Source organism: Ammospiza nelsoni, chromosome 17, assembly GCF_027579445.1.
Source record: "Ammospiza nelsoni isolate bAmmNel1 chromosome 17, bAmmNel1.pri, whole genome shotgun sequence".
NCBI classification, from domain to species: domain Eukaryota; kingdom Metazoa; phylum Chordata; class Aves; order Passeriformes; family Passerellidae; genus Ammospiza; species Ammospiza nelsoni.
The window spans coordinates 5,338,797-5,365,401 of NC_080649.1; the positions used below are offsets into that span (position 1 = coordinate 5,338,797).

Below are 26,605 nucleotides of genomic sequence, written 5' to 3' on the forward strand. Positions count from 1 at the left end.
CACTCATATTAATGCAATACCTCAAAATTCTTGCGGGGGAAAAACCCCCTAAATTTTGAGAGGAATATCTGTTCTAAGGCTTTTGCTACACTGATGCACAGTTCCCAGTCACACTGTAAAACTGTTCTTGTGAAAGGCCTTGCTGTTTATTTTATATATGGTTGGTCTTACTTGACAGCAAGCATATTTGTGTCCTTGAGTAAAACGTTGTAGAACATTAGGCCTATGACATTAAAAAGGACACCCCTCCTCCAAAAAACACAAACCCACCAAACCCCAAAACATGAGGGAAGTTGTACAGAGAACCAAGAGTTGCTAGTTGGAACAAAGTTAAAGGAATCTTGTTTATGGGTTCATTTTAGAACAAAAGAACCTCACATGGCTTTATTGTATTATAGTCCCTGCATGTTTGGTTTAGGAAGGGATTTTCTAAGTGTGGTTTTTAAAATGGAACTCAGATGCTTATGCTTATTTATAAGGTACATGGAGCCATGTGAATTTGTAAAATTTGATGGTCTTACTCTCTCTGCTTGGATGGGGTTAAGAAGCCCAGGCTGCTGATGTTTATCCATAAGCACTGGTTATTAATGATTATCTGCACCCAGAGGCTGGTTGTAAATCAACATTTCTTCCTTTTTTCCTAGAATAGCCATGCTTAGTGTAATTGCTGCCTTCTCATCTCAGGGTTCCTTGCCTGTGGTTCACTATTAGTGGTTTTATTATTGGCTTATTTGAGCGCTGTTTGTAATGCAAGTTGTTTTATAAACAGTGTTTTATTATTATTGCTATACAGTAATGTTTCTATCAATCTCAAAATAAATTCCTCAATACAGATAAATCATCTGTGTAACTCAGCTACAAGAGCTCAAAAATTGCCTGTATTTCAAAATGATATTCTACTAAAGGGTGGGGAAAAGCTTTTTCTAATGGCAAGTTCCAATAAGAGAGCTGATCTCTGCATAGCACTGCAGATGCTAAAATGATTATTTAATAGCACATAGGCTGGACCTGAAAAATATCAGAGTTCTCTGTTAATTGATTTAGAAATCTGTTTCATTGTGAACTAGTGAAACCATACTTAATTAGAAAGAATTACAATGCTCTGGAGCTTAATGGGAATGGCACTTCCTTTGGTCTTTGAGCATCTTGTCAACCACAATGACTAGTAACGGATGTTTCATGAAGCAATACAAGGAACATGTGCTTTTTAATAAATATTACTTCTTTGTGAATAGTCAGACCTAGTAACCTGGTTAAATATCCTTCTATCAGGTTCAAAACCAAAATTAACCATTGTTGAGATTTGTTTCTTGCAACAGAATTGTCTCTTACCTGCCTCTTCCTCTCAACAGCAGTTGGTTGTCCAAGTTGAGGTTGTTTCCTCTGAATACTTGTAGCAATACCCTCACTGCCTGCAGGCAGGACCCTCTGTACAGATCTGTGTTCAACCAGAAACCCAGACTCATTTTTTTTCTCCCCGAAGATTAATTTAAATCTAACTAATTTTACTGATCTCACTGCTTTTGGGAACTGCTGCAAGAACATTCTGCCAGTGACCACCAGATGGAGTTTCTAAAACAGCTTTGATAAACCAATTCCAGAATTCATTTCAGAATGACCTTTTAAAGGTTTTGGAGATAAGAAACAGTGCAGAAATTCTACTGATTTAAAGATGAATTTTAGCTTAAATTTGAAAATTTGGGGAGGCTAAATTAGGCTTTTCAATTCAGTTTGTAATCAGTAATTGCTCTGGGTTTGCATGGCAAGGTTTGGATAGCAGAGACAGGGAGGGGCTACAGGGGTGGCTTCTGGGAGAAGCTGCCAGAAACTTCTCCATGTCCAAGAGATCCAGCCCAAGGTGGACCTGCCACTGGCCAAACTGAGCCCATCAGTGCCAGTGCAGCACCTCTGGGATAATGCATTTAAGAAAAGGGGAAAAAGTATGCAAGTACTTTTTAAACCAGATAAAAAGGATTCACTTCTGGTTATTAATCTTGCTTTAAAGAACTTTTGATATAAAGTTTTTTAGAGTATGTTTTTATAATTAATTCATAGATACTCTGATGTGAATCCTGTGTTTTAAAATATTTTATTGCCATGATTTCTAATAATAGGAAAAATCTGCCTGCTGCAGACTGAATGTTTTTGACAATTCTTGCAGATGTAATTAAAAGTGCCAGTTCTTTAGAAGGAAGGAATATAAGGAAATCACATGGAATTTCAAGGTGAGGGAAGGATTTGGTGGGAAGAAAGTGGGATGACAAAGGAGATAATAGATCCTCTGCTCTCCTGATGGAAAAAGAACGTAGTCAGCATATGTCAAAGTGTTTTGATATATAATGGAAAACTTAAGGAATTCAACAGAGTAAACATTTCACACTTCAGATTTGTTGCTATGGCAGTCTGCACAGCTGGGTTTGTACCACTAGATTGCTTTCAGTTGGAAAAAGTAATACACAAAATACTCAAGAAATACACAAGTTTTTGCTTATTAAGAGACTACAGAAATTAATTTAGGAGCAGATGTTTAGGATTCATCAGTGCGTTGAGCACTTCACAGCTGCAGAAACTTAGGCAAGAATCAATTCCTCTCTGAGTCCTCAGCAAACAGTGGAACTGAGAGTGGCACTTGGGCAGGTTCTGCTTTTCTTGGGTCTCACCAGTCCTGTGCTGCTGCAGTGAAGCTCACGAGGTCTCCAGCCCCGACACTGGGCTGCTTTCATTTTTATTAAGCATTGATAAATGGGGCATCGCTGATGCACAGCACAAAAACAATTTAATTGAATCTTAATTTTAAAGAAGGAAAGAAAACGTGCACATGTAATTTAAACTTCCTTCTTAGGTTTGTGGTAGCAGTGTCATATTTTCTTCCCAACCTTGGGAAAATACTGTCCTATTATATAGTAGTTGAGTGAGTATTTTTTGTGGGTGATCCAAAATGTCTCTATATTGACAGATAATGGCAGATTCAGGTTGTCAGCCTGGTTTGTACTGGTGTAAACATCTTGACTTTCTTATACCTGATCAGCCCTTTTTATTTGCATTTATGTAGTTTTTCACTCTTCAAAACCCTGTGAGCTTGTGAACTTGCTGCTTGTTAACTAACTGTTCTTACTGAAGATCCTTCAGTCTGTGTTGTGTATGAGGGGTTTTTCTAATCCAACTTAAAAACAGCCTTTTTGTTGGTTGTGTCCAAAAGCTCTGTGGAATGAAGGGTCAGAAATCACTGCTCTGTACTTGTTTAGAGATGCTGGCTCTCCTCTTAAAGAAAACTCCCTTTAAAGCACTGTGTGGAAGTAAGGGCATCCTGTCAGAGCCTAGGCTTTGATTAAATGGTGAAATATTGCAACTTCCACTCTGACAGTTGCCATTTTCATTTATTTCTGACTGAGACTTTTAGAAGTGCCTTGGACTGAGGGTTTTTTAAAAGAGTTTACCAATAATAATTTTAAATAGAATTTGCTGTTACTACTGTCTTCCTACGCTTCACAGAACACCGAAAGAGAATAATGAATAATTTTGAAAGCACAGCCAAGAAAATATTTTCATATATTTAAGGTAAACGAACTGATCCATGGGGAGTAATCTTTTGGCTATGTGCAGTGGTTACTGCAATGAATGTGTTACAAGATATCTTAGATTCTTAAAAGCTGTGTTTTCTTAGGGATGCCAAAGGTGTGGGTTATTTTATTATGTTGTTCTGAGAACCAGGAGAATTTCTGCAGGAAGCTGATTGTGGCAGCACAAAGGAAAGGAAGTTGTCAGGATGTGGCCAATGTTTGCATTGATCTCCAGGTGCACTGTTACTCTGCCTCATTAATTGCAGGATTCTTTATTCTGAAAAAAGGCAGGGTGTGTGCCTTGTAGCTTTCATTCCCAGCCAACTTCATGCTGATGAAAAATGAGATTTTAATAATGGCAAATTAAGGCCTGGAAATTTGACATCCAAGTCATGCAATTTGTTATGTTTTGGTTCAGTGAAGCCACATAGGTTTAGCTTTGTCTACAAAAGGTTTTGATCAAGAAAGCAAATAAACAATCACACATTTTATTGACCATGTACACTTGAACACTTTTTATTGAGAATGTATTATGAGTCAATACTTCCTTTATGAAGCTTTCCATAAAGTCCATTTCTATAGTATTTTGACATGATACTGGAGTCCACATCTCTTCATTGTAATAGAACCAGGAATTTTCTAGTGGCTGATCACCTTCTTTCATTAACTGAAATTAAATCTTCAGAGACAACAAAATTTGATTCTGAAATGTAAACTTTTGAAACTAGGACGTCTACTAAGTTGGTCAATAAGAACCTGTCTTGAGCTAGCTGTGTTAATAACTCAGATAGAAGCAGAACATGACATTTTTGTTAGTTGATTGATTTGACTTAATTAGCGGTTCAGCAAGAGGGCTGTAAGCCATAAATCAATTCAAATATTAAGTTTAATTTTGTGAGAAAATAACACTGTTAATAATGGCACTTAACTAGTGCTTACTTTCTAGTACACATTATATACATACAGAAGAATACAGTACACCTTCCTGTTCAGAGGTTTACATTTAAATGACACACTTTTAGAAATAATTTAATAAACTCTTTGCAGATTCTTTTTACATCAGTAGGTTGATTTTTATCTTGCATATATACAGTATTTTTATTCATATCTATTTAAATGTGTAATAGATAAGCCCCTATTTACAGTCACCAGCAACCTTCAGGTATTTGAAATGGAAAGGCCCCATTCTCAAGAACTTTGTGTATTAAATGTTTGTCCATAAAAGTTCTTCCTAATTTATGATACCTTGTATTTCCTTAAGTATTTTACTGTACTTGCTCCTCTGCTGTTCTTTATATAAATACTGCAAAGCTCTCTCTTTCTGGGATGCTGCTCTTTCAGAGATACCAGATGAGGGTGCTGCAATTAAGTTCAGAATTCCCTTAGGAGAACAGCAGCAAGGCAGATCCACAGCACAGTTTCTTTGAGGCAACTAATAAATCAAATTAACTTTTCTAAGAGGTTGAGTGGATAGCAGTCTTGTTCATTAAATTATCCAAGTTTTTGTATCTATGATTGCCATCACATTTAGTGTTTATCAAGGATACAGACAAACATCCATAGCTCTGTTGCAGTAAAAAAGATTAGGAAAAAATTAGATCGGATGCCCCATGGGTAAGTTCCATAAAAATCTGTCTTTCTACATCTCTTCAATAGCAGCTTCCATTTTACTACATAAATTTGTAACGTTGAATCACTGAATAAGATTTGGATTATCATAAAGGAGTCAGTGTGATGAAGTAAACACGAGCATTGAATGGTACCAGGTGTGCAAGGCAAGCAGGGATGGGAGAGAAATGAAAGTTAAATAAATTGTGCAGAGAAGTGAAAAATGATAAAGAGAAATGAGACAGGAGCTATGACCTGAAACTGAGAATTTAACACTGAGAGAAAGGAACAGAAATAAAGGCAACAATTCTTTTAGAGACAGAAATCAGATGTCTTAAGAGAAGGAGGAAATGGAAGTAAGGAAGCAACATGGAAGTTGAAATTGCACTTAAAGTTGCCTGCTCAGCTGCACTGTTCTGGCAGTGTCCCAGTTCTGAAAGCCTCTATTCACACCAGATAAGCCAGTTCCTCCCTGCTGGAACTCCTCCTGCATAATGGCACAGAATTTCTTTAACAGATTTTACGTGAGAGATTTCATGTGGCGCATTAAGAAACCTAATTTTCCTCAGATTGGAAGAAGGAGTCTGTTTGCTTGACAGCTGTAAGGAAAGATTTTGTTCTTAAGCACTTCTGTGTGGAAGTGAGCTTGAGTGCTCAAGATGTGTAGAAATTCAGAGAAAATCTCTCAAGGTGGGCAAACCCAAGAAAGCAGCCAGTATCATGTGTGTCAGCAGAGAAGCACTAAATCAGTGAGTTGGACACAGCAATGAGGAACAGCTTAAGTTCTTAATGTGGTTTTCATCAACAGGCTAAAACTGAAAACACCACAGAAATAGATTATTTACTCTGTAGGCTTTAAGGGTTAAAAATATCCAATAAAATATGAAAACCTCTTAAAAAAAGCAAAGGTTAATGGAAAGTCTTCCACCAGGATGCTGATAACTTAGAGATGATTGTATATAAAGAAGATAAGCAAAGATGACTAAAGGAAGAAATTGCTTGATGGAAAAAGATCTGAAAGGTCTGTTCCTCAGAAAGTTCTTTTCACAGAACTCCAGTATGTGTCTCTGCTGACAGACTAGGGCCAGTTACCAGACAAGATTGTGCTCTAAGCAATGGGAAGGGTTCAGTTCTGCTCTTGCTCCATGTTTTTTTCTATACCAGAAGCTTGAAAAGTCACATTTTTTAATGATGTCATGTGGAATTTGAGTTGTGCTGTAACAGATTAATCAATAAAATGACACTGTAGCATGAATCAAGTGACAAAAATGTCTTGGGGCCCCACACCAATGGGAGAACATCAGCTCCACTTGCACCCCCCTCCTATCCCCCTGTCATAAATGCAACAGCAGCACAAGAACAGGTAGATTTTGGGTCAGTGCTTTGTACTTGTTGTTTATGTGCTTCCTGCAGCATGTCTGTGTTTCTCATGTATTTTGTATAATCAGTCAAATTCTTTACTTTGTATCCAACAATCCCAATGGAAGGCTTTTTTGAGAGGTCAGCAAAGAGCTGATGCTGACTGGGATCCCTATATTGAGGAATTTTATATGGTTTCCAAACCTCCAGTGATGTCCTAGATTAAAGAGAGTTTAATTTATTTGTTGCAAACATATCCCTTGAAAATACAAAATGTTAATCATAAACATATTTATTTTTTAAGATAATTACTCTTGTTACATGAACATATGTGGACCATAACACTTAGCCAGACAATCTTTGCTAGTTAAATTCTGATTTAACTTTGTAAACCACTGTGTCCTTCATTTTAGTATGTGGAACAAACATCTCTGAGTTCTGTCAGAATTAGTTAATAAATATTTCTGAATTCCTGAAATGTTTTAGGATACAAAAAAAGCACTGGAAAATTAAAACACATTTTTGTTATTTGTTGGAGCTAAAAGAAAAAAATATCACTTTACCATAAATGTTAAAACAGGTTAGTTTGTGTGAGAAAACAATTTCTGAAAAAAGTAAATTAGGCTTCTTTTAGAGGGGGAAATCAGTGATGGAGAAAGAAATTAAATAATTTAATTTATAATTAACATTTACTATTTGGACATGTATAATTGAGTCATATGATCTTCAGTAAAGATCAACTATATAATCTTCATTGAAAAATTCTATTTACTTCATCAAGGATAGCACTATCACTTCTTTGTACAGAAAACAAGGTAATACCTTTTTCTATACAAGATACAAGGTGCCATGTCTTCAGTCAAGACTTCAATAAACTGCTTAGTGATTTCTTCAGAGAGGAAGATCAGAGCCATGAAAACAGAGTTTATCCTCTGTCAGCAGTTCAGTGCACTGAAGGTATCTGATGTCACAGGTAACGCAGCACACAGGCCAGAGCAACCTTTCACACCACTTCAGCAAACAACTACTGGAAAATTAAGACTGTTGCATTCAGCTGCAATGGAAGCTCCTTCCAGCCTCTTGGTTGGGACTCTCACACGTCTCTGAGTGCCAACACAGCAGCGTCACAGTCCCAGCACTGAGCAGCCAGTGCTGCAGTCTCAGAGCACCGGGGGTTTGTCACACCTATGTCATGACCTGCTGTACCACTGTGCGCTCGTGAGAACACCCCTGGTTCCCACAGTGTATCTTTTTAAGCAAACGGCGTAATTTGTTGGGAAAGTTTTTGTTGATGTATCTGTAGAGCAGAGGCATGACAAAGCTGCTGGAGAAAGCCAGGAATTTTGACAGAATCGTGGCAAAGTGTAATATCTGAATGGAATTTACATCTGGAATTCTTCCTCGTAGGTTAGTAAACGTGCTTACCAAGAGGATAACGTAATAGGGTGTCCAGAGGGTGAACTGTGTGCAGACGGTGGCAATCAGCAGCCTGTGCACTGAGGGATCCAGGCGCCCAGTGTCCTGATCCAGCGGCGTGGCCTCCTTGCGGATCCGCAGGATCAGCGTCAGCGCGTAGAGCACGGCGATGGCGGGAACGACGTACCCGATGAACACCATGATGGCATCCGCTGCCTCCTGGTTCTGCATCTTGGAACACTCGATTATCTTGGTGGACACGTGGTTGCAGACGTAGAACAGGAGAGATGAAAAGCTTGTGAGCATGGCCCCGCCCCAGATGAACCCACAGACGTGTTTGGTGTTGTACACACTGGACATGTAAGTCCTGGGCAGGGCGCGTTCGATGTAGTAGTCCAGACTGAGCAGTGTGGTGGAGTACATGGTAACCAACGACGAGACGTTGAATAAAATAAGGAAGGTGATATAAACTTCATTGTTGGAATTCCAGATGGCCCATTTTGTATTGGCAAGACCCAGCAGGTACATTGGTGCCAGAGTGTTGATGATGAGGCCGGCAATGGCAATGTTGACAAAGTAAACATCTGGCATAGTCATAGTAGCTTTGTTGTAGAGGTTAACTAGGACCAGCAGGCCATTGTAACAAAGGCCAATTGGGAAACATATAATGAGGTAGAGAAGGGAAAAGATGGAAAGCACAAGGTCGAAGTCATGGCAGAGATGCTGGTCCTCACTGTTCTCAGTACTGTTGATTAAGGCTTCACAGCTCCACATAGTGATTTTAGCTTTTGTGTCTTCTTTGCTGGTTACCAGCTTTTCTGTAGAGAGAAAAAGAGTGAAAGTGTTGTTAAAATATTACATTGGAAATGAAATGCAAAGTACTGTGAAGAAAACATTTGTGGACTTCAAGATTATACGCATCACATAACTGATGTTGTTAGTCTAGAAGAAAGTAAACTATTATTCAAAATTTCATTAGACTAATACATGTTCTGCAGTTTTGATTTAAATGAAACTAGTGGCAAATTAGTTGATACAGGACATTCAACAGAAGGAAATTGTAAACTATCATTAAGTATTGATGTATATATGAATACTAATGCAATTTTTTGAAAACTGTCAAACAGTACCTGGTATATAGCTAAAAGTACATAAGGGTAACTACTGAAGAGTGGAAGGATATAAACTGAAGCACAGATCTTTAGGTGAGAAATAGAGATCTCCTAACATCTTAAATAAGCTTCACCTTAAAAGTTTCTTAGGAGGCACATATAAGGCAGTATGGTGGATGTGTATTGGATCACTGATAAAACAGACAAAGACTAGAGGATACTGGGAAATGAGGTGTAAGGGGGTTTGGTTTTGTTGTGGTTTTTTTTGTTTTTTGTTTTTTTTTTTTTTTTTTTTAAATAGGTCAGTTTCTATTCAGACTCCTAACCTTATAACCATTTAGTTTCAAAAAAACAATGGACCTCTGTAGTCCAGGGAACTTAATATCAGGGCAGCCTGACTTTCCAAAAGGCAAGAATCAGCTATCATTTCCTCTCAAAATAGCTCGAATTCTTTAAAAAGTATGCTACTATCAGCAGTTGTGGCCCAGCCATCTTTGCTTTATCGTCAGTAGAGATAGCATTTTAACTGAAACCGAGTGAACTTCAAAGCAATTGTGTAAAGCTGCTTTCCAAAATGCAGGAATGAGAAATAATCTCTGAAGTGCAACTCAAAACAGGCAGAGCCTTAAAATCATGGTTGTTAGTGATGGCATTTCAGGGGCAGTGCAGAGCTGGCGCAGCAGGTGATTACCCGTGTCACGTACTCTGCCTGTCACACACTGCCGCGGTTCTGTGCGCTCCTCCGTCAGCACCTATAGCAAAGTGTAAGCACTCATACCTGGATTCTTTCCAGAGGGAGAGCAAGATTTCATCAATCCACAATAAACATTGTGCAATGAAAATGAATGCTACTAGACAACATGCTATACTCCATGAACCAGATGGCTAAATTATACTGTGTGGGGTCTGTGAGCATACAGTACGTGACTGCATCTCCCTGGTGCTAATCCTCTGACTCTTCAGCCATAGTACAAAACTTGTCCCAAAATTGTGTCAACTTCCATGTGTTATTTCCCATTGCAGTTGTTTTGCGTGCATTTTTCTTCTAAATAACATAAGCTGAGCCAAAAGTCAGGCTAAAAATACAGTAATTTTAGCTGGGCAAGCAAATATTTATTCCACTGTCCCATGTTGGATTTCCTCAGAGAAGTGGCTTCTGTGGCAGCACCAGAAGTTCTATTGTTTTCAAAGGTTGTTTTCACCTTTGTGGGAAAACTTGACTTTTTTTGGTTCATTTTCTCACATCAGTTCTTCAGCTATACTGTTGTGTTGAGTGGACCAGATCATATCTTTATGTAGTCTATCTATCCTCATTCTATTTTTGAGCACCGATAACGACCCCGTTTGTTTTCAGGAAGCATCTGTTGGCTTAAGATTTTCAGAAAGAAAAAGAAAAGCTGTTTTTTTCACAGTTGAAGGGAACCAAAACTACATCTCATTGAACTGTTATGACTAGATTCAAGCCAAGCAGCAGACTGGAACTAGATATTGCAAATATATGCATTCTGTTGAGTGCAAAGGTGACTAAGCACAGGCATGGGTACAATCACGTAATTCCATTATGTAGGTTTATCCTTAAGCATGTAGCTTTGATTACTCCAGACAGAATTACATCAGCCACTGAATAACTTGCCTGTATATTGTCTCAGAAGATCAACAGTGTTTGCTACCAGGCTTTGTATTTTACAGAGCAGAGGGATGTCTGGTTTCACAAATGGTTTTAGTCATTACCCTTATTCTTTCTTTATGTCCTCCAAGTGCGGTTAAACACTAGAGTTCTGTTTTAATGACAGAAATGGCAGGCCATTCATTCTGTTAAACAGTAATCATAGGAAAGTGACAACATTTACGTCTGAAATGAGCAAAAGTAAACCCCAAAACTAAAACATTTTCTCGGAAAACCTTCTTGATGACTTTCAAGCTCCCAGGTGAGGTATTTCTGCGGCTGAAGCCCCAGTCCCCGGTGCTGAATGCTGACTTACCAGCGAAGGCACTGACCCTGTTCTCTGTGCAGCGCAGGCCCCGCTCACGTTCCGGCCCCGGCCGTGCCTTTTGTCGCTGCCGGGGCGGCTCTGCCGTGCCGGGCTCGCTCCCCGGGGTCACCGTGCGGAGCGCGGGGAGCCCGCTCCGGCTCTCCGGCGGCGTTGCAGCCCCAGGTCCCTAATGTTGCATAAGTGCCGGCTGCAGCAGCCTCTTGTTTACAGTGCCCGGCTGCGGCGGCCCCGGCGCTGCCCGGATCCTGCGTTCTCACCCCGGGATCGCGCTGGATCCCCGCCCGCCCGCCGGGGCAGCGGCACCGCGCGTCCCGCCCGCAGCCCCGCAGCCTCTCACCTTTAATTGCCGTGTGCCGCTGCCCCCCGCCAGCCTCCCGAGGCACCGAGCCGGCCGCCAGGCCCCGGCGTGGCTCTGCCGGGGGTCATGGTGCTGGCCCGGCACCGCGCTGGGAGCCGCTGCCGGCGCTGCACTTGTTTTGCCTCTCTAAGTTCCTCACAAGTTTCTGCTTGGCTTGGCAGGCGCCTGGCCCCTCCCTTCCCCTGTTTACAGCCGGTTTCAAGAAGTGAGAGGTTGTGCTCGGAGCTGTCGGATCCAGCTCGCTTTGTAGTCTCCCTGGGTTTCGGATTTGCTGCTTAAAATCCATGGGGCGTGCAGGTTTGTGATGGTTTTGTCATCATCGGTGCTGGGGTTCTGCAGGGCTGCTGCACAGCCCGTGCCATTCCCTGCAAGTGCAGTCAACAGCCTTCACTCAGGAGCGTGGGTTTATTTTTAACTCGGGATGAGAATATGTAGCTTTGAGGTTTCATTTTCATAGCCCATATGTCCTGAACAATCAGTATTTAAAAATTCCTGTACTACAAAGTGCACAGGTGCTTGTGGTACTGGCAAACATGAGCCAGCTTTTAAAATAAAGTAGGAAGAAAAGTTGCTGAGCGTTTACTTTGAATTTGGAGATTGTTTTGGTTTTGTGAAAAGGTGTTACAACATAACCCTCATTTTGTGACAGTATTATGAGTTCCATTCTGCTTCCTTTTTAAAAAAAAGTTGATTAATCTCAAGGATATTTGCATTTCACTTGCAGTTAATAGATGTGAATGCTTATATTTAACACAACTTTAAAATGGATCACTTCTTGAAAGAGCTTTTGAACTGCAGATTGATAATTTATCCCGTAATTAATTTTTTCCTGTGGTTGTTCTGTTGTTTATATGGAAACTCCTCAGACTAATAAAAACGGATTACCTTTGAAGTATGTTTCCAACTGATATCACCAACCCAAACAGAGAGCTGCATTTTTAAAAATAATTTGGCTTATATTTAGAAATTCTGAAGCTTTATTCCATAGCAAATAAACACCAATGTAGTATCCCTTATTGGAAAAAATAAGCAGCTGTATATGAAATAAATACCGGAAAAACACTAAAGCTGAGATTAGCTCAGTTGTTTAGAGCATGATGCTAACACCAACATTGTGGGTTTGATCTCCATATGGGCCATTTATCTAGACTAGACCTTTGTGGGTCCCTTCCAACTCTTGAGTATCCTGTGAAGTCTAAAAATGGTCATCCTGCTTGTCTTGAGTTACTCAATCTGACCACAGTTTGTGTGTAAATGTTCGTTACAAATTTTGTAAAACCATTGCAGCTCCCAAAAGCAGAAAATTCCCCCATTCCTGTTTGATAGATAGTCCACAGACAGAATTTTGTGTGTGGACTTGAATTTTTGTGGATAACTTCATGTTACAAACTGTGGCATCACATTTTTGGTGCTTCAGAACTTAGAAGGACTTTAATCATCCTAAGTTCACCAGGGGAACAGCAAAGTAGGAAAGGTATTCATGTAGAAGCACTTTTAGAGTGCTCATACTTGGCCAAAAGCCAATTTCCTTACACTCCATTAAAGCTGAAGGTGGTTTTATTTAGATAACAATGTCCATGAAGTACTTAAGAAAAAACTTCTTGCAACACAGCACAAGAAGCTGACAGCACTTGGTGGCAAAGATTATTTTAGAAAAGAGCCATAAAATGAACTCTAAATAATGAGAAAAAAATGAAGTTCTGCTCAGTTGTCTTACAGAGTCCATAGCTGCAGTCAGGCTTTTTCAGACATTTCCATTCATAATGCAGCACTAAGTTGCAGAGCAGGTTGGGTAAGAGTTTGAAGCGTGACCATTCTACGCTTGGATTGTTTTATTTGACTTAAAAAAACCAACCCTTCATCCAGCTGCAGCACTGTCTCTTTTCTCTGCAGATTTTTTTTGTTTATACAGCACATGGTTTGTCTGCTTGCTCCATTATCATCTATGTGTGATGTACTCTTACCTGTTTTTTCTGATCTCTCAGTGTGTTTTCACAAGCTGTGGTATCATTATAAACTAATAGCTAGTAAAGTACATAGCTAATAAAGCTGTTGCCAGCAAGGTCTCTGAACATGCCAAACACTTGTACCTTTGTCCCTTTGTCACGTCCTCTTTGAGTTCCCACAGGATCTCAGTTCCTACACACTGAAACCCTGTGCTGCCTAGGGGAGGGCTGGGCCCTACACAGAGCTTTGCTGGGCAGCACAGATTTCCTTCAGATCTAGACTGAGCAAACTAAGAATCATGGCCAGAAGTGCTGTATGTATATATAAACCATGGCTTAGTAGATTGTCAGCTCCTCATCAGGGTTTGAAAGGTGCTTTCTGAAAGGGACATGCTGAATATTACTTATGGATTAATTCTTAAAACTTTAAATAATGGATGACCAATTTTTTTGAAAATTAGAAAGCTACAATTAGTTGTACATCCAGGAGAGCACATTGAATTCTCAAGTGCTGCAGAGTGAAGTGTCACATTGCTGTTCCCTCTCAGTCTGGGTAACATGACATTTCTTTAGGCTTACTAGCTTATATACATACCATAGGGATTAGCAAAAGACTTCTAGGCTGGATATACAGAAAAGTAAGACTAAATAGCTCAGGTTAGATGTGAGGGGGGAAATGCAGCAGTGCAGGCAAGTAGGAATATACTTTTCTCATGAAGTTGCTGAGTTGCTGCTGTTTATAATGTAATAATACAGCTCAGATAAAATGCTTTTAACATGAGTGGAGAAGAAAATCCTGCTTGATACTGGGGGCTGGGCTGAAAAACAGGCCCCTTCCAACCCTGTTATTTATGTCTTTGTGGTGCAACCATTGACCAGTTTGGCAGGGGAAGTTCATAATTGATACTGGTTCCATTTATAATGTGGTTAATTCAGTGCAGTGTAAGGTGAAAGAAGGCACGATCAAACAAGGATAATTGATACAGAGTAGCATTGAATGTAGTAAGCCTTTGCTGGATATTTTAAAAAGTATAAATTAAAAAGCAAGAGCAGATCAGTTGAAAGAGAGGGAACAAGGGCTTTGCCACTCATGCCAGTCAGCTCATGGAAGAGTAGTCACCCAACATTCTGGTCCTGCTGATTTCACCCTCCATTAGGCTCAGGTTTTGGTTTTCTAAACCCTTTCCCTTTGCTATATAACTTACTTTAATAGCAGCATAGCAATAATTAATAATTAAAATAAACCCAAGATTTTTCACTTACATAACCCAACTCTTGCTTCCTCCTTGATTCTGCACATTTTGAGTGCTGTGAACCCATTTCCAGCTCTATAGGTAATTGCCTTCCTTTGGACTAATGTTTTTCCTTTTACATTCTTTCTCTCCATGCATAAATTCTTATGTACATTTCCTGATTTCTTAATTTAGTTTCCTATCTGCCGGGCCAATGTTTTCCTCTTTATCTCTCTCTGATGACTCCCTTACAATTAACTGCACCTCCCATCATTATTTGCTCATATGACACACACAGAGTAGCTCATCCAAATGATGACAGGGCTTCCAAGCATGACATGCTTTCACTTCAACTTTGTGACTTTTCTGTGGGATATGTCATGCTGTTCTTTGGTATTTTGGATCAGCAGTAAAGATTACATTCTCAAGAACTGCAAGGATGCATTTCTGTTGTACGAGGCATGAGTACAGAGATACCCATGTTCCTGAAATTGGTCTTTGCACTTTGCATTGGTCCCCCTTAGATGTTGCTCACTCTGCTTTTCCAGAAATTCTGAATATATGTTGTCTTCAGAGCTCCTTCCTGTGGATGGGTGACCTTTGTTATTGTTCCACAGATGTTGCAACCCCTGTCTCATTTGTTTATTCTCTCATTCTGTAAGCACTATCTTTGTGGTAAATCATTTGCATAGCAGCTACCTGGTAATTCAGATCCCACTAGTGCCATGATAATCTGCCTACTGCCCTGGCCTCCTGGCAACCTGCTAAATAGATGTTTTTTCCCTCCTGTTTTGACCTTTTGTTGTTGTTATTTATCATTGTTATTATTAAATATATAAATAATATGTACAATTATTAATGTAATTATTAGCAATGTCAGTTGCACATTGGGTTTGTGTTTAGATTGTTCAGCTCTTTGGGAATCTGAGTTCATATAAGGCCATGTCAAAAGTAACTCTGCAAATTGCTGCTACGGGTCACTAAGGATCAAGAAATGAGTTCAGATGGGCTTTTTGTTAGGAAGAAGAAGAAAATTGGATTTTCGGGTATGGCAACTATTTTTTTAGGATGTGCATATTCTCTAATAGGTTAGAACTGCAGGACTTTCTTCTGTTTTTAGAGTTCATAGAAGGTTGCTCAGAACAATGTGTGTATCCATCATAAATAAATAATTGTATTTGCTTTTGTTTCTCTTTCTCCCTCTCAATTTCTAAGCAGCTTAAAGCTTATGAGAACAGATAATTTACTCCAATAAAGGAAGATAAAAAAGATCAGCTACTCTGGGAACCATAATCAAAACTGCTAAATGGTGTGTTTAAGAGCCCTTTAGATCTGCTGGAGAGTGGCAGTGTTGTGGTGCTCTGGATGGTTGTAAAAGCCACCTACCATGGGGCAGAAGTTCTGTGGAGAGGAGATAGCCCAGCACTGCAGCCCCTAAAGATTTGTGTGGAAGGAGTCCCTTGCTCAGATACAGATGCTGTCTGCCAGGCACATCTGCCACTCCAGACTTTGTGCTGTTCATTTCTTTGCAGTGCAGCCTCTGTGGCAGCTGGGTTGCAGTGGCTGTGCCCTCCTGGCAGCTGCTGGGGATCAGCTGCACTGGAGGCTCTGCACGGGTTAACTCCATAAACTCAGCCTTGTTTTGTTAAGTTCTCCCTGTCCCAGCGTGGATGAGTGGCACTGATGGTGCTGCTCCACCCCTTCCTGACTTGGCTTTATCACTGAATTCTGTAACAGCTTCTATATGGAAAACATGACATATTGTTTCTTTTTTAATGTTTCTGTGCAGCGAGAAAGAATGCACTACAGAGTGAACAGTGCAGCTTTTAATACTTAAAGATTTCATCACTGCAAAAAATGAAATACCTTACTTTTTGTTAGTTCTACAGGTGAGGATTCCATCAGGCAGAATGAATTTACACAGTGATTACCTGTATTCATCTATCTACAGGCCTCAGCTGCCAGGGATCCTGACATGAGATACGATTTGGAGATGCTCTAATACCCACTAGATAATGCTTTTAAAAAAGATTAAGCTATATGCAAAACAAAACCTGAGTAATTTTCCTAGTATTCCTATTCACTTCCAGGAACTTATGGCGTATTAAATAACAGGAATAATTAGAATGAATGCAGTATTAGAAAATCAGCTTACGTAAGGTGCTTCCAGTTCTGGACTTTATAAAGTTGACCAGTTGGAATACAAGAAGTGACAGCTTTTAAGCATCAGCAGAGTAGATGGCGCCATTCAGAGTGCTGAACAGCCAGTTAGCACTGCTGCAGTTCTGCTCCATGTTTTCAGAGCACTTTGTAGCTGATTTTGATGTAGCTATCCCACTTTAAAACTACATAGCAGCAACCTTAAATAGCATTTAGTGTCAAGATGACTGAAAGTTGTTATGTATATGTATTAATTCTTTTAACTGCTTCACTGAAAACAAACTTCTAAAGAATTTAACCTTTGTAAGAATTTTCAGTGTGCTTGTAATTCGTGAGCCAGAGAAACCAAAATAATTGCACACAAGCAAGTAATTTCCTTCAGTTTAAAACTGAATGTAAGTTGCAGATTATTTTAGTATTAAGTACTGCAACTCAGTGGATTTAACAGAGACCTTCAGAAGGCATCTTTACTGTTGTGATGTTGATGGGAGCAGCTGGGACTTTGTCCCACAGTTTTTAACCAAACTATTTCATTCATTTATTCTGACTTAAGGAACTTAATAGACTCAGTGGGTGATTTCTTTAATAAATTTTTCATAACTTGCCATCACTGATTAAATATAAGGAGTTTTGCCCCCAGTACCTACCGCCAGTTAAACTGTAGAGCAACAGGTCAGTTCAGACTGGTTTGTGGGAAAAAATTCATGAAACTTACTTGTTCCTGTTTTTTATGTAAAGATCATCATATTGTAGAAACTTCTGCAGAGTACTTTGTAATATTTGAGATAATATAAAAAACAGTTTTATGGTAAAATTTGTTTAGGTAATAAGTGCAAACAGGTCATCTGCACCTTACAAGATAAAGATAGCAGGTGCCTGGGCCTCTGTATTTCCAGCATTTTGGAATTGCCCAGGTTCCAGGTAAGGAACGTTTGTACTTGTGGTTCATGTAAATCAGCATCATTCCAGTAAAGAAGGCAGATTCTCTCCAATCAAAATTTATGCAAATTATGGCAATTCTGGGCTTTGCTGACTGAATTTATTCCAGGAAGAGAGTGTCAAAGGTGCACGGCCTGTGCTGGAATTACTGTGTAAATGAGTTGGCCCAGTGAGCTGGCAGGATTGGAAACTGCAGCTCTTATCTTCCCCCGCTGTTTGTCAGCTTCACCCGTGCTCAGGGCTTGTGGCAGGGAGCTCTGCTGAAATTTGGCACTACAGAAACATTCCCCAGAGGTCTTTTGGTGCCAGTTGCAGAGCCTGGCAGGAGGCACAGATGGTACTTTTCCTGGAAACTATAACATAATGCTGTTTCCTATTAGACACACTGGTGAAAGCTGACTCGGTGACTTAATCAACCAGAGCATCACGTTGGCTGGGGAGGAAACTCTTGTGGAACAGACCCTGACCACAGGGACCAGGTTTCCAGTAAAAGCAGAAATACTGATATAGTTCCTTATCAGATAGCATATAGAAGAATTGTAAGACCAGTTTGAGTTTGAAGGGGAAAATCAGCCCTCAGAGTTGTACTAAGGCTGAAATGACTTCAAAATCTGTCACATCCGCTAGAGTTAAACATATCTTTCTGTTAATTGCTGGCAAGTCTGAGACATCTTGTTCCTGACACTCCTGTGGCTTTTAATTTTCACTGCTTGGTGAAGGAAATAGCATTTTCTAGCTCCCTTCTGGATGAACTTGCATAATTACTGATTACATCTTATTCCATTAATAATGTGTGAATAAAATACTATAAATTTACATTCCAGGGGGTCTAGTATAATATTAATGCTGATCTAAGTTTGGTTATTATTAGATGGCAAGATTTAGAATAAGAATTTTCATTTACCAGGGGCTTGAGGCATCTTTCTGACATGAATGAGTTCTGATTTGTCCACTTATTGCTTGCCATGTGCCACTCCCCACTCCACCTTATCAGTGACTGGGACCCTTTATCCCTTAGTCATCAAAATGTTCTACCAATAAACCCAATTTCCTCTAAGACTCCCCACTGCAGTTGTATGTATATATCAAACTTCAAAATAACCCTTAAGCACATTCTGTTCTGGGATGCTGACAAATAGTTTGACAGGTTTAAGTATTTGATGATTTCATTTGAGTCCTTGGCCATCCTTCCACAGACCTGTGGCTGGGGATGCTTCCTTAGGGACTCTTAATGGGTATTGTTTCTCCAGGGCAACATGAGGCTGGACAAATGTTTCCAAGGGAAAAAAAAAAACCAAAAAAAAAAAAAAAAAAAAAAAACAAAACAAAAAAAACCAAAAAAAAACCCCCAAAAAAACAAAACAAAAAAAACCCAAAAAACCCAAAACCCCAAGTAATTTTGTGGGAAGAAATGTGTAAGGAGTCTGAGACCTCTGTAAACCTGGACTCTTTAAACCTAAAGCCTCCTGTTACAAAAACATCTGTGAAGTCACACCTGGAGTCTGCTACCAGTAGCCATCTGCTGCCCACACTGCATCCATTCCATGGTATTTTGGAAAGCCATGGTTAGGACTGTAAAAATTCCTGGAACTAGAGCCACGTTAAAGACATGGAAATGAGTACTAGTGCTTACTAACTGCAGTGTATCCATTCACATGCCATACAGCAATTAACTCTCTAAAAATTTGAACAGACTTTTTGTAGCGATTTCTTGGTGTCCTTCATAGGTAACACGCTGTTTTTAGTAAGTCTTGCCTGCTTCAGGAAGCAAAAATAACTTCTGTAGCACTTTTGTTACTGCAGGAGCCCTGATATATTGGATTTGCGTGGCAAGTTTTATTTCTCATTACCCTACTTTAATTTGATTGTTAATGAATTCATTTTTCTGTAAGTTGAGTCTGTTTTGTTTAGGATGGTAATGGGAGAGTGATCTCTCCCCCTCCTTCTTTCAACCCAAAAGCCTTGAGTTCTATTTTCTCTCCCTGTCCAGGTGTGGAGGGGAGTGAGAGCGTGGCTCTGCTGGGTACCTGGTGCCCAGCTGAGGTCAGCCCACCACAGAAATAAATGTATAATCTGCTTCCTCCTGTGCTAATGGGTGGAAGCCTGAGGAGTAATTAGTTTGTCAGAGAGCCAGTTTCTTACTAATGATTGATAAATGGTTGTTTTGACAGAGCCCCACACAGGCACTGGGTGCTGAGAACAGTAAAGCACAGTTTGTAGGGAGGCCACTGGAGCCTGCTGTTCTGTCTTCACCTAAATGAGCTCTACTTATTGTGGCTGTTGTGGAAGATATGCAGAATATTCTGATAGCCTCTTATCTGATGTTCAGATCCTGCATGCAGGAGTTCAGACTAATCAGTCTGATGTGCTAATCACAAACATTGATGTTTACATGAATCACTTTGACCAGACATTTGATTAACTTTGTTGCATCACTTCAGAATCAGTCTGACTTGTGTAGAAATCCATGGAATTCTGCTCAGACTTAAATGATGGAGCCAATCAAACCCGTGCCAGATGTGATGCTGGCATGACAAATAGGGTGCTGCCTTTTATGCTGCTTTAGCATTTCTGTCAGAACAAAGTTAAGTTCAGCTGACAGAGCCCTAAGGGAGAGTAGGTGTTGTGCTACATACAGTAGAAAACAGATTTGCAAAAATCGCCGTGATTAGTGTAGTTAAAAATGCTTATGGAGGCTAAAAGGACAGCAGTCATTCTGCTTATTCAAAGTGTCTGCTGAAAGCAGTCAGGAAATTTTTGGTGCTTTGAAGTTTGCCTTTGGCTTACCTGCTTTTATAATATAAATGGAAATGCAACTTAATTGTGATTAATTAGTTAATTAGTTACCGCTGTGTCTGTCTGCTTTGCAGTAATATTTCACAGTATGGTTTGCTGCATGTTCATTACTATCCTATGAATAAAAGATTCATAAGGATCTCACTTTCACAGAGAACTTTTTTTCTCTCTCTTAAAGACTAATTGGATTTAACTTTTGATCAATTCCTCTGCTATACTTCTCTTCTGTAATACTTCTGGATTTAATATACAGAAACATAAAGATCTTGTATACTCAGAGCAATAAATAAAAAGAATTAAAGCATATAGTTATTGCCTAAAGAAACAGTGAGAAATCAAGCCTAATGTGCATGAAAATTGATACGCACAAGAAAAGCAACTACAACTTTGTTTTGGCCAGCCAGATAAAAGTGGGAGTGTGGCAAATTCAAACAGTGATGTTTTCCCTAAAGAACTGCTATCTAAAACCCAAACATTGTTTTCTAATGACAGCATGATGCAAGGCTTAGATGAATTTATGTAAATTCTTTCTAGGCTCTTAAAAACCGAAAGCAATCTAAAAGGAGAACTGCATAAAATCTCACCTGGGAGGCACTGCCTTGCTGTCGCAGAAGCATTTTTCCCATCAAGCCAGTCCCTTTTGTGAGTGAGCTCAGCAGAGAGTGCAGTGTCTCATTTCTGGGGCAGAGCAAGCCCTGGGAGCCGCTGTGGCCGCGGTGCCCCCGGCGTGGCACTGGGCACTGTGGGCACATGTGACTGCCCTGCACATACGTGCTCATAATCCCCTAAGCTGCAGCCACACGCTCTCATTGGAGCTCTGGCAACACCAGGGCCTGATCCTGCCCTGGGCACGGTGCTGTGTACCCTGCCCCTGGTTGGGAAAGGGTTTTGGAAAGGACACGCTGCGGTTCGGGGAACAGTTCAGCCCTTGGTGTTGTTACGTAACGGGAGACAAACAGCGGCTGCATCAAACCCAGAGAGCTTTGGTACAGGAAAAGAATTTGACCATCAGAGCAGCTACTCTGTGCACATTAGCAGAGTCATGGCCAGAATGAGCCAGGCTGACAAAAATATTATGTTAGTGAGGTGTGATTTTCTTCAGAGCTGCTCATCACAGCTGTGTGTACTGGGAGTCTCATCCCCCCCACCTCAGAAACACAATGCTGTTTACCAAAACCCTGCAACATCCTCTGGAGATTTAAACAGTAACCAACATTAGACTTGAAAAAGAGCCAATGTGAGCTTTAAAAAATACTGTAAACCTCAGAATTCTTTTATGCATTCAGAAGAAACATTTTAATTGGGGGGAAAAAGAATCATGTAAGGAAAATGGTGCTGCTCTATCATCTGACTTTAATGAGGTGGTAGGTACATGTAAATTCTTTGCATTTGAATAAAAAGCCTGTAACATCATGATTCTGTCTATTTAGCTTGAATACAAATAGTCCTTAAATAATTTGCCTTTTTAAACTGTGGTGAAGAAATAATTTATGTGTTTTCCTTCCTCCCCAAAGCAGTAAAGTTGAATACATGATTTTACTTACTAACCATAAAGGAGTTGACCCATAAAATGAATGAACTTGTCTTTCATGTTAGCATGTGGATCTTCTTTAGTGTATGTAATAAAAATGTATTTTGTTGTTCTATACCATTAGTTGCTTATTTTTAATTTTGCAGTTTCTTACAAGCTAAATTTCACAACAGGACTCCGAGATGGGCTCTAAGGTTAACACCTGAGAACGTTCTAAGTGTTGGTATTCATGATCTAAGTATTTGCTTAGTTCAGTTATTTTTTGTTCCTTTTGGCTAAGCTTCTATTGTTTATATTAAAGTTAACCCCCCCCAAGTCTCTATTTACAGTGTCTATCACACAATAGCTCTGCTAGTAGGTCCCCTGTAAGTATTTTCCATTAGATTTTCCATTGTTGGAGATTGGTCAAATTGTTAAATAAACAAGCACTTCTTTAATCTCTGAAGTAATATTTCTTTGAGGAGACAGTGTGGGGCAGCCCAGGATTATGATTTTTCCTTTTTTTATGCTTGTAATATTTCATACTTATCACTCATTTGGTTAAGCCGTTATGTATGGTTTGTGTTTTGAAACACAGAGAAGAAAACCCAAGCTGCGTTGTTGATTTATATTTGATAATACCAATGACAGTTGGGCATGGAATTGAAGGGGAAGTGTGCTTTCCTTTTGAAATTCAGCCCTCATAAACTTTAGCATATCAGCTTTTTGCAGGACAGAAATGCAGAGATTGGGAGATGGAATAGCACTCCTTTGGTCTCCAGGGAGAGCAGGGGGTAATAATGTGGCTCCTTCGAGTCTGCTGCTCTCCTGGTTTTATAGAGGCAACTGCTTGCTCTCATAGGCCCTGCCAGTCCATCACTTCTTTCAGGCTGCAGTGCCCACAACCTAATACTTTTTCCATTTTCCTGGCTGGGTTTGTCCAGCAGACTTTCTGCAAGGTTTCCTGGAGTGTAGAGATACAGAATCCCTGCCACAATGATGCTGTGTAACTACAGCTTGTAGTCACAAGTGGTAGTTGATCACCTGGAATTACTTGGGGAACCTGTGGGACAAAGAAAGTTGCTGTGCTTTGACCATAAAGCACATTTCAATAATATCCATAATTACAGAACTTTTTCAGGTATTTCTTGAGTTTTCTGGCCTCCCCAGAGCAGTAAAGTTTAAGATATGCTTCTATTTATCAGCCATAAAGGAGATTAACCCTAAAATGAATGAAGAATCCGTGGGCAAATCTATGGATGGGGTTTTGTGCTGAGACTTGGTCCTGGCCACACAGATGCAAGGGGACTGAGGGAAATGTTGAGGTTTACTTTAGTGACTTATTTTTTAACTCTGCCTCACTGCAAAGTCAGCAAGCACAAACCTCAGTGAAGGTGGAGCCTCTTCTGTGACCTGCCAGGTAAATTAGCCCAGACCTAAAACCCCTTTAAGCACAAGCCAGATATTTTTGCTGTGCATGTGGCAGAGGTTCAGCTGGACAGGTGTCTGGTGTGAGCATGAAACACACAGAACATAATGCAGTTTTTCTTTGTGTCCACTAAGCAGCAGGGATCACAGAAACCTTGGAGGCCTCCTCACAAGATTAATTTTCAGATACAGTGTACTGTTCAATATTTTTTGGGTTGATTCATACACTGAATTAAATATGGCAGTTCCCTGTCCACCTTGCCCCAATTATGTCTCTCATGGCTGATTTTTCTATAAAGTTAATGCACAGCCCTGAAGTTCATAATTACAGGTAACCTTGGTAATATGAAAATGGGATATGAACAGTGCAGGTTTTTCTTTACAGAATAATCTGTCGTGATTCAGATGTTCAAGTCATTATATGTTTAAGGTGCTGATGTCCCTAACATGCTGCTACATCTGATAGACAATTCTAGTAGTAGTTTTTACTTACAGAAGCTAAATAAGACCAAAACAAAGTTCTGTGCAATTTTGTTCAACATTATAATGACTTTTAAAAGTTCACCTTCCAGGACTGCTCTGTGCAGTAACTTAGACAGTTTCAGTGATTCAGGTGGATTAAACAAATCACAAGGTTAAAGTGAAAGTAGTTATTCAGGACTGTGGTTGCCAGAGCATTATTTTTATGAGCTGAAGTGGTTTCATTGAAGCATCACTATAATATTAGTGAATTAGTGTGTGTGTTTCAGCCCTTCATACCCATGTGCAGAGTGTCTATAAAGAGTGGTTATTCATTTAAAGGATTATCACAAATATTCCTCAGTATACTTTTATCTTAAGCTGGTACCTTCAAAGGAATGCAGGCAGTTGGTGGTTGATGATAGAGAGACTGAGCAAAGATCTCCTGGTTCACTGCACAGACTGAAGCCAATCCCCACTGACATTCCTTCTCATTTTCAGTATTACTGTTTCAAGTGCAAAGCAAGGTGTAGTATTAATGGGATTCATTCAAGACTGTTTATTTCTGTTTCATCTTAGTCTGAATATTCAGCAAGTTCATATTTGGTCATAACAAGTCTGAAAATGCTTTGGTAATTACATAAAAAAATGAAAGTGAATGTGCAAATCAGCTGAGGTAAGCAAGACTTATTTGCACATTTTAGGTTAGTTGCTTTAGCACTGCCTTTTATATGAGCACAGCTTTGAGTCCCTTTCGTTTTTCATCTGCTACAGTATTTCAGGTTGCAAGAACTTTGATGGAAAGTTTTAAAAAGGCGACCACAACTGTACCAGTGCTGCAACCCCATTAATCATACATTCATTCCTCAGAACCAGCATCTCTGGTTTGAGGAATTCACCCAGCTCTCCCTGAGGGCCGTTCCAGATGAGCTCTGGTGAAACTGCCTGTGGAAGCTGGATGTTTCGTAGCTAGGCACAGCCTTTTTCCTGCTGAGGGCCACCAGAAAGCGAGTGGCGCCTTTTGGTGTCCAGTGGGACAAGAAAGCTCATCCTGAGGGGCACTGCAGTGCTCTGAGCAGCTGAGGCAGCTCAGGGTTACCCTCCTTGTGCCAGCTCCATCATTACAGGGTTGGGAATCTCCTCCTTTACAGCTCCTTCCTCTGCTGACATGACCCAGGATCCTCATGTGATTTTTAGTGGAAATCCCTCACACCTGCTAACCCTGCTAATTCATAGAAGCTTTCCCAAAGTATTCCAAGCTTGTGGTTCATGTCAGTAGCATGCCTTTTACTTTATTTAGAAAAGACCATGATTCTGTTTCAAAAACATGGGTCTGTGCCCAAAACCTGATAGCTGCATATCAATAGGAATGGTAATAATAAGCAAGTCAGGAGTATCTGTCTTTTCTAGTCAGCAGGTTTTTTAACTTGAGTTCCTTTATATCTGACCCTGATTGGTGTGGCCAAACTGCTGAAATTCTGTTAGGTCACTGCTTGTGTGGGTGTATTAGAGGTGTTCTTTGGTGTGCCTGTGTGCATCTTTTGTCTCTGCATACTTTGGCTAATTTTATTAGCTACTGTTTGAAAATGTCAGTAGACATCAGATCAGTTTGTTTAGCTATTGTGGGCTAATCCAAACACACAGGATATAATACACAGCTCCTGACCTTTTCCTGTTACCAGCCTTGCAGCAGCTCTTTCCTCTGTAGACCTCAGGTGGTGGGAAGGGAGGAAGGGCTTTAACCCTCTGGGTGTGTTTTGTGAAGCTCACAGGACAGGCTGAAGGCACTACAGCTCACTTTGCAGCACAGGAGAAGCAGGAGAAAGCACAAGCAAAGGAAAAAGTCCAGGGTATTACTGTCCTCCTTAATAAATTCTTGGCTGCAGTCTCCCCACCCTTCGACCCTTTAAAGAAGTTGCAAAGCACCGAGTTTGCAAGCTCCAGACTGTGGTAGTGAGTAGGATTTCACAGTCAGCTGACCATGAAGTGCTACCAGCTTCTAAAATCTGCTTGACTGCACATTACTTCTTGAAGCCTTCCAGATTTTGGAGAAAATTGCTGCACAAAAATCTTTGAAGTTGAGGTTGAAGATTGAGGAGTTAAAACATAATTTCCTCTAGCTGTTCATTTTACCATTGCCACTTTTGATCTATGCTCATGTGAAAAAACAATTTATGAATAAATCTCTACCCCAAGAGATATTTTGATGGCATAAATCTATTGTATTTATTGTTCATAGCAGATTTTAAAGGGAAGAAAAATACAGGAAGAATACAATGAAAATGTTGACCTTAATGAATGAAAATTGGACTGTTTGTACTATGAGAAAATGAGATAATTATGTCTATAAAATCCCATGCTCAAAGAATGAAAATAAACAACATACACAGTGTGTGGAAATGGGACTGAGCCATTATGGTAAGATGGATTCACTGAGATCTTTTCTGCATAGTAATTCTTCATAATGTGAGATTTATTTTTTTTTAATTTAAGGACTAAAACCATCTTGGAGAGTGTTCCTGGAGTTTGGTACCGGTGAAAGAGATTGGTTTACAAACATTTCACACCAGGAAAATATTTGGAAACTAGTAATGTGGTGTTTGTCCACTACAATTATAAGCAGCAATAGATGCAATTTTTGTTGCATTAGAGCTATTTGGCAGCTTAGTGGTTCATTTATCTGTTACCAAAGATTTCCTAGTCAGGAACTCTACTCTGCATAAATTCC

General features: G+C 39.9%; 2 protein-coding genes across 6 annotated transcripts in view; one reads left to right on the forward strand and one right to left on the reverse strand.

Annotated features, from left to right (window-relative positions):
* The window catches only part of C17H7orf50 (chromosome 17 C7orf50 homolog), a 119,583-nt gene that overhangs the window by 36,251 nt on the left and 56,727 nt on the right, over positions 1 to 26,605 (forward strand). The window lies entirely within an intron of this gene.
* Positions 4,047 to 26,605, reverse strand: part of GPR146 (G protein-coupled receptor 146) — a 48,719-nt gene continuing 26,160 nt past the window's right edge. Inside the window, exons 1-2 of one of the 5 annotated variants that reach the window (XM_059484125.1) lie at positions 21,065 to 21,125; positions 4,047 to 8,761 (exon numbers count right to left, since the gene is read on the reverse strand). In XM_059484125.1, coding sequence (XP_059340108.1) covers positions 7,713 to 8,717 — 1,005 coding nt within the window. In that variant the 5' untranslated portion in view covers positions 8,718 to 8,761; positions 21,065 to 21,125 and the 3' untranslated portion in view covers positions 4,047 to 7,712. Of the gene's footprint in view, positions 8,762 to 11,037; positions 11,207 to 11,386; positions 11,545 to 21,064; positions 21,126 to 26,605 lie in introns of those variants that run through there. The other 4 variants (XM_059484122.1, XM_059484124.1, XM_059484123.1 and 1 more) reach the window with 4 other exon arrangements.